Source organism: Sinohyriopsis cumingii, chromosome 12 (assembly GCF_028554795.1).
Source record: "Sinohyriopsis cumingii isolate HCF-2022 chromosome 12, ASM2855479v2, whole genome shotgun sequence".
Taxonomy (NCBI): Eukaryota; Metazoa; Mollusca; class Bivalvia; order Unionida; family Unionidae; genus Sinohyriopsis; species Sinohyriopsis cumingii.
Genome location: NC_142972.1, coordinates 84,650,235 through 84,657,815, shown reverse-complemented (window position 1 = coordinate 84,657,815; position 7,581 = coordinate 84,650,235). Strand labels below are relative to the sequence as shown.

The 7,581-nt window shown below is 33.2% G+C and overlaps 1 protein-coding gene across 1 annotated transcript; it reads right to left on the bottom strand.

The window, feature by feature from the left end:
* Positions 1-662: 662 nt before the first annotated feature.
* On the bottom strand, positions 663-6,645 carry LOC149786889 (uncharacterized). Its single transcript, XM_089977411.1, has 5 exons — positions 6,599-6,645; positions 5,709-5,899; positions 4,681-4,782; positions 2,160-2,306; positions 663-1,380 (listed from the first exon to the last, which is right to left on the bottom strand). The coding sequence occupies exons 1-5, from the start codon at positions 6,599-6,601 to the stop codon at positions 1,140-1,142; spliced, it is 684 nt and encodes a 227-aa protein (XP_089833537.1). The 5' UTR covers positions 6,602-6,645; the 3' UTR covers positions 663-1,139.
* Between the last annotated feature and the right edge of the window lie 936 nt (positions 6,646-7,581).

Sequence of the window (7,581 nt, the reverse complement as noted above, 5' to 3'; positions counted from 1 at the left end):
GGGTCAGAGTCCACTGCCTATCGAAAAGTTGGAATTCACCGACACCATTTTGGTGTCGGCATAGGGTTGCCGCTTACTAGACGGCCTAGCAAACTTGAACGACTTTTCATTGAGATATACCTGAATGAAATCGACAGGAATAGAAAAAATTGCGAGCACAGCATTCATCATGTCTTTAATCCGCTGACACACGAGACGAAAGTACATCACTACTGAAATTTGATCTGATCTCGCTATTTGCATTCGGAGTCACATGACTAAACAAAATCTCGCATCCTACATGTAAATGACATCAGACTTTAAATAGTTAATAAGTTTTGGACCAAGATATTTTAAGTGACAAAATAATGTATTTGTGTATACCAAGGACTTAGTAAACTTTCAATCAGATAACGGAGTTGGGAAATCAGAAAAGGGTGGCGTTTATTTGAGTATTTTAGATGTACCAGAAAGGAAAATTTCCTCTCTCCGACCATTAAAAATCAATGATTCACTGATCACTGACACGTTATATATATATATATATATATATATATATATATATATATATATATATATATATATATATATATATATAGAGAGAGAGAGAGAGAGAGAGAGAGAGAGAGAGAGAGAGAGAGGGGAACAATGTGGAGAAATACGCACAACAAAGGCACAGCAGATTCGTACGCATGTGAATTTCTTTTTAATTGGCACTGAGAAAATTATTGCACATTCAAAAGGCAAAACTGAAATCGTCACAGATTAGGAATGCAAAATTGAAAACAATATTTAAAATGTAATGCAACAATATGATCAATATATTTACATATATATATGTATGTACAAGAATGCTCATTATTTACATATCTGTACAATTCTTGTTCGAAATGCTGTATCATACCCTTGTGTACTAAGACTTATCTAAGACATACAACTAGATTACCGAACACAACAAACGAAGAACTTTATACACTTGTTTATCTTTGAGTACCTTCTTTTTCTACCCTTGTATTGGCTTCTTACTTAATAATAAGTGTGCTGATTCAATAAACGTCTGCATCTTGAGAAAACCATTAAAGCACACAAATAATATTGTTGAAACGTATTGAAACAATTGACTTATTTAAGATATTGAACTACAGACAACCTTTGTTGATTTATTTTTTGCCGTTGAAGATAGGTCCCGATAACGGTCCTCCGGACAGCGGCTTGAGGGGACACTCGACCCTCTTGCAGTCGCATGACAGAGGCACCTGAAGACGTGTCTTAACACACTGCTTCACCACAGCATAAGGGCAATACAAGATAACGTCAATGTTGTAGATTGTCTCAGGAACACAGACATGGTGGATATCAGGTACATCAGGTATTTGGTTGAACATGTTGCATGACTGATATCTGACAAAGAAAGCATATTATGATAGTAAACAAAATATCAGTTCTACAGGGGAAGACATATTTTATTGATATTCTACTTAATGTTGATAAACACGTTTCTATTCAACAAACTCTCACCAGCAAACTGGTGCAAGATAACAAGTAAACTAAGAACATAAACCATTTTTTTTTTGCTACAACAGCGTATAACAAATTATGTACAATTATCTATCTGTTTGCTTTCCCATGACATTTATCAAGCTAGAAGTGAAGATATTTGTGACAATTTGAAACTAGTGCATAATACATTGCTTTAATATGTCGCACCTTTCAGTTTCCTACCTAAAAATTAAAAATACTTATTAAGTACGTTTGAATAGAGCAAATACAGCATAACTGAATGATGAAAGCAATGACATTTCACGTAGGTATAAGCCAGGTGTTTTGTTGCTATTAATCATTAAAGTGCTTCTTCTCTACATATATTCAAAACAAAACATGAAAAACAGCAGAAACTTGTAAAATGCTCTTTTTGTCAATGGAAATCCCAAAGCTAACGCAATCAAGGATTAGAGCTCGTCACTTCGTGGTAAATGTTATCATTATTTTGTTACTTCGTGGTAAATGTTATCATTATTTTGTTCTGTATTCCAGCTTTTTAGACACGAATACTTTCCCTGGACCGCACCTGAGTTTCACATGTACGTCTCAAACATTCTTAACAGGAATTTACAAAATTATAAACTTTTGTAAAGCATGATGTCAAATCTGTTAAGTTAGTATGTAAATACTTTACTTACGAGCATCGTTTAAAGTAAATTTCTTGAGGTTGCACTACCCAGCATATTTGCTGCTGTCCGTTCGGTTCGGTGTAGAACACTGTCTCTAGCTTCTCTGCTGGGGTGTCACACAATCCTCTGCATTCCCATTTAGCGCCTGATCGAAGCCTTAATAATAATAATAATAATAATAATAATAATAACTATTTTCTTGCTATGAGTAATACTCCTACTAAACTATTGAGATTGCTGTTGAGACTGATACTACCACTACTACTGCTGCTGCTGCTGATACTACTGCTACTACTTCTACTGTTACCGATGATGTTGATGTTACTGTTGCTGCTACTATTAACACAACAAATACTATTGATGGAATACTGCTGCTGATGATAGTACTACTGTTTTTGTTTCTTCGACTGATATGGCTACAATAACTACTACTACTGCTGTTATGACTACTTTTGTTCATTATGCTACTGCTACTACTGCTGGTACTACTACTTATTATAACAGTACCTATTTTACGACTACTGCTGGTACTACTACTTATTATAACAGTACCTATTTTACGACTACTGCTAGTGCTACTACTTATAGTGGCAATCTACAGTTTCGTATTTTACATAGGGTTAGAATTTTAAAGAAAAAGAATTTCCCTGGCTTTCCTCACTGGTTATACTGGCTATTTAAAAAAGACCTTGTATATCTTAGGTATAATTCAAATAACCTTTAAATCACTTTATTTTGGTGTATGATTGATGGGTATAATATGGGTTATAGAGTATACAGCTTGGCCTTACTCCAGATGTGCACCTTTCAAAAAAGTGCGATCTCCACTTGGTCATTTTCACTTCCTGAACTTCAGAGGTAATTTGTATAAAAAAGAGCCGATAACCTTTTTATACGTTGTATATATTTGATAATTCATTCATTGCACTTTCAGAAGATAGTATTGTCTAGTCTGGCAAAATTAATTTTCCCAATTTTAATAGCTGCTGTTAATAGTGTACTTGAGACTAAATCAGGCTGATTTTTTAGCGCAAGGGATCAGACATTTTAGTTAGCAGTATGCTAAGATCATATACAATTTCCCAAAATAAAATATCCAAAGAAATATCATCCACATTAAATTAATCTAGCATAGATGTATGCCAACATTCTCTCTATTGTGCATGTTTTAAATGCAACAACTTCACCTTACCTACATCACTCTCTCAAACCTACATCATAACTGGTGAGCGCCCCCATTTTACTAGTATTTATTACAGCTAGTACTTACTACTTATTATACTACTACTTATTTTACGACTACTACTACTACTTATTTTACGATTACTACTACTACTTATGTTACGATTACTAATACTACTTATTTTACGACTACTACTACTACTTATGTTACGATTACTACTACTACTTATTTTACGACTACTACTACTACTTATGTTACGATTACTAATACTACTTATTTTACGACTACTACTACTACTTATGTTACGATTACTACTACTACTTATTTTACGACTACTACTACTACTTATGTTACGATTACTAATACTACTTATTTTACGACTACTACTACTACTTATTTTACGACTACTACTACTACTTATGTTACGATTACTAATACTACTTATGTTACGATTACTAATACTACTTATTTTACGACTACAACTACTACTTATGTTACGATTACTACTACTACTTATTTTACGACTACTACTACTACTTATGTTACGATTACTAATACTACTTATTTTACGACTACAACTACTACTTATTTTACGACTACTACTACTACTTATGTTACGATTACTAATACTACTTATTTTACGACTACTACTACTACTTATGTTACGATTACTAATACTACTTATTTTACGACTACTACTACTACTACTTATTTTACGACTACAACTACTACTTATTTTACGACTACTACTACTACTACTTATTTTACGACTACTACTACTACTACTTATTTTACGATTACTGATACCACTACTACTTATTCTGCTTCTACCTTTTTTACGATTACTACTGCTGGTACTACTACTTATTCTAACAGTACTAGTTTTACAACTACTGCTAGTACTACTACTTATTATACTACTACTTATTTTACGACTACCACTACTAATACTTATTTTACGACTACCACTACTAATACTTATTTTACGACTACTGCCTGTGTACTACGTATTCTACGACTACTGCTACTGTTACTATTACTAATTTTACGACTATTGCTAGTGTTACTACTTATTCTACAACTACTACTTATTCTACGACTAATACTAATTTTACGACTACTACTAGTGCTAATACTTATTCTAAGAATACTGCTACTGCTACTACTTATTTTACGACTACTACTACTTTTTCTACTACTGCTCCTGCGTATTCTACGACAACTGCTACTACCGATTCTACTACTTATTCTACGACAATTGCTACAGCTACTACTTAGTCATCGACTGCTGCTACTTCCTATTCTACGACTATTGCTACTGCTGCTACTACTGCTAAAACCGCTTACCCATAGTTGGGATTGTGGCCCAGACCCTTGTAGTATTTCACGAAGCTATTCAGATCAGCGCGCTCTGCGGGGTAATTTTCCAAGACGTATCCGATCTGGCTCCTGTGACGAAAAAGAGAACAATCAACAAATTGTTTCTAATACAGACAACGAAGTGCACACAAATAAGTGGCGCGGTATTAATAACTTTTATTATTATTATTATTATTATTATTATTATTATTATTATTATTTCGAAGCCCTTGGAAACACGGTAAAACAAAATAGACCCGGGTTCATAGTTGTTAAGACATGCTAGTTTGGTATATTTAGTGTTTCATTTCATTAGACCAAGCATGTTGGATAAAAAGAGTGACTGATTTTAGTGCTAATATCTACAACATGTTCGAATTTCACGAAATTAACGTCGTCATTACTCCCCTAAACCTTTACTCCTTACATTGAAAGCAGGTGAATACACTTCCCTTCACTAAAAATCAATGTCATTATCAGTTTGGACAGGCATACATAAATAACAGGGCATCCGTCTCCAAAAACAAAATAAAAAGATAAAAATGAACAAACATAAATGTTGAATTAAGTAATTTCCAATGATCTTCATTTTTGCTTGCCGTGAAGTGTAGCATTAAAGTGGAATTGCGTTATTTACCACAAACACTTCGTATGCTTGAGTCATAGAAAGAAACACCAATTTTCTACCATTTCAAATCATTGATTTCGTATTCATATTATTTACTGTGAATCTAAGTATGCTTTCAATCATAAGTCATGCACAAAATAAAAGTCTACACTTGAATTTAAACGAAAGGCGATAGAACGGGGACTAAGACACTCTTTTCTTATTAAATCTGAAAATTGCAAAGAATAATCTGAAAATGATCTACTACAATATAACCCAAAAATAAATACTGTATGCAGAGAATGTTGAGAAGGGTTATGCAGAGAAACCTAGCAACAGAGCGAAATATAAAGGATGAATGAAAGGAGAGGCAGAGCGAGTAACTAAGAGAAAGGCACAATTTACTCACGCTGGATAAGCACAGAAATTCTCACGGACATAGGGGTCCAGGAAAGGATCGGAGCAATTCATATAACTGGCAAGCTTTTTGTTGCAGATGAAGCCATCATCCCATTTGAACATGTCGTTGAAGGGAGGCAACTTACAACTCGAAACGACGCCGACTGCGGCAACGATTACGGTGATGAAAATTATCAGTTTCTGTAATATCAAGTACAGTAGAATGATCATATAGGTGAACAGCTTATAAAAGGCAAAAAGCGTAAAAAAGTATGTGATTTAAATGATAGAAATTGTATATTATAAAGCGTTAAAAGTATGTGATTCAAATGATAGAAATTATATATTATAAAGCGTAAAAAGTATGTGATTCAAATGATAGAAATTATATATTATAAAGCGTTAAAAGTATGTGATTCAAATGATAGATATTATATTTTATAAAGCGTAAAAAGTATGTGATTCAAATGATAGATATTATATTTTATAAAGCGTAAAAAGTATGTGATTCAAATGATAGAAATTATATATTATAAAGAGTAAAAAGTATGTGATTCAAATGATAGATATTATATTTTATAAAGCGTAAAAAGTATGTGATTCAAATGATAGATATTATATTTTATAAAGCGTAAAAAGTATGTGATTCAAATGATAGATATTATATTTTATAAAGCGTAAGATGTATCTAATTAATATTCTGTAGTTTTGAGCCGATGCTCTCTTTAATCGATATACATATAATTATTTGTAGAATCTATAGTCGTATTTATGACATCTGGTTTTCATTAAAACAGTACTGAATAAGGTACCTCATTGAAATGCAACTAAATGTTACAAATTGCTAAACAGTTAAGTAAAAATAAATTTACAGCGCAAGTTCAACAGAATGCGGCTTACCATTGTTTGTTTTTCGATTCTAGTGTCACTCTTCGGCTGACTGGTATCTGAACCTCTACTTGACTTTATATACTTATTTCACGGAAAAGTGGCTTCACTGGGCAACACCTCTTAACCAATCAGCTCAAGACTACATACGTCAGAGATTATCATTCTCGCGCGAATACATCATGTAGACAAGGTCTTTACCATCACCTGTCACCTATCGCCACAAACAGAAGAAAATTTATAGATTACATGTCCTTACGCCCCCAGGTCACATACAAGGGAGAAACAAAGGTATGACAATGGAAACGATAATAAAAGGACATACAGGTGACAAAGAAGAAATTTACGTCACGTGGCATACAAAGGACGCACTATTTTACATATTCTTTAAAAATACCCTGATAGGTTAGTGAACTTGTGTCCAATCACATTGTTTAAACATAAAACGCTCGGAAACAGTTAATAGCTAACTGTGACGCATATTTGGTCTCATTATTGGAAAATTCTTACGTACATTTTAGAGTTTTATCGGAAATCACTATTTTGACATTTAGAAGTTGTTTTTATTAAACCGTTTTACCCTTCCCTTTGAAATTTGTGGAAGCCTTTGAACGATTAATTCATTGTGAACGGTGAATGAAAGAAATTACCGTTGTGTATGAAAAGTTTAAGTCTTAAAAGGGAGAGAAAAAGAGTGTCTTGGCTAATACAAAACATCATTGGGAATCAACTAAATTTTCAGTGCCAATACAATCAATAATATCATATACTCAGAACCTTCAAGAACTGAACCACACAAATCAAGAAAATATACTGAGAACCGTAAAGAACCGAACCATATAATTCAAGTAAATATTGACACTCTTGCAAATTATCGAGAAACATTCACTGATGGAAAAACGCTGCAAGAAACTGTAAAATAAATATATAATATGTAGCATGATGTCCCACCCAGTCACATATCCTGACACCAGGCCGACCAGTCCTAACACTAA

Coding starts and splice junctions, on each gene's coding strand:
- LOC149786889 (XM_089977411.1), bottom strand. Junction 4,783..5,708: donor AATTTCTGTGCTTATCCAGC/GTGAGTAAATTG, acceptor TTTTCGTCACAG/GAGCCAGATCGGATACGTCT. Junction 2,307..4,680: donor GGCCACAATCCCAACTATGG/GTAAGCGGTTTT, acceptor ATTATTATTAAG/GCTTCGATCAGGCGCTAAAT.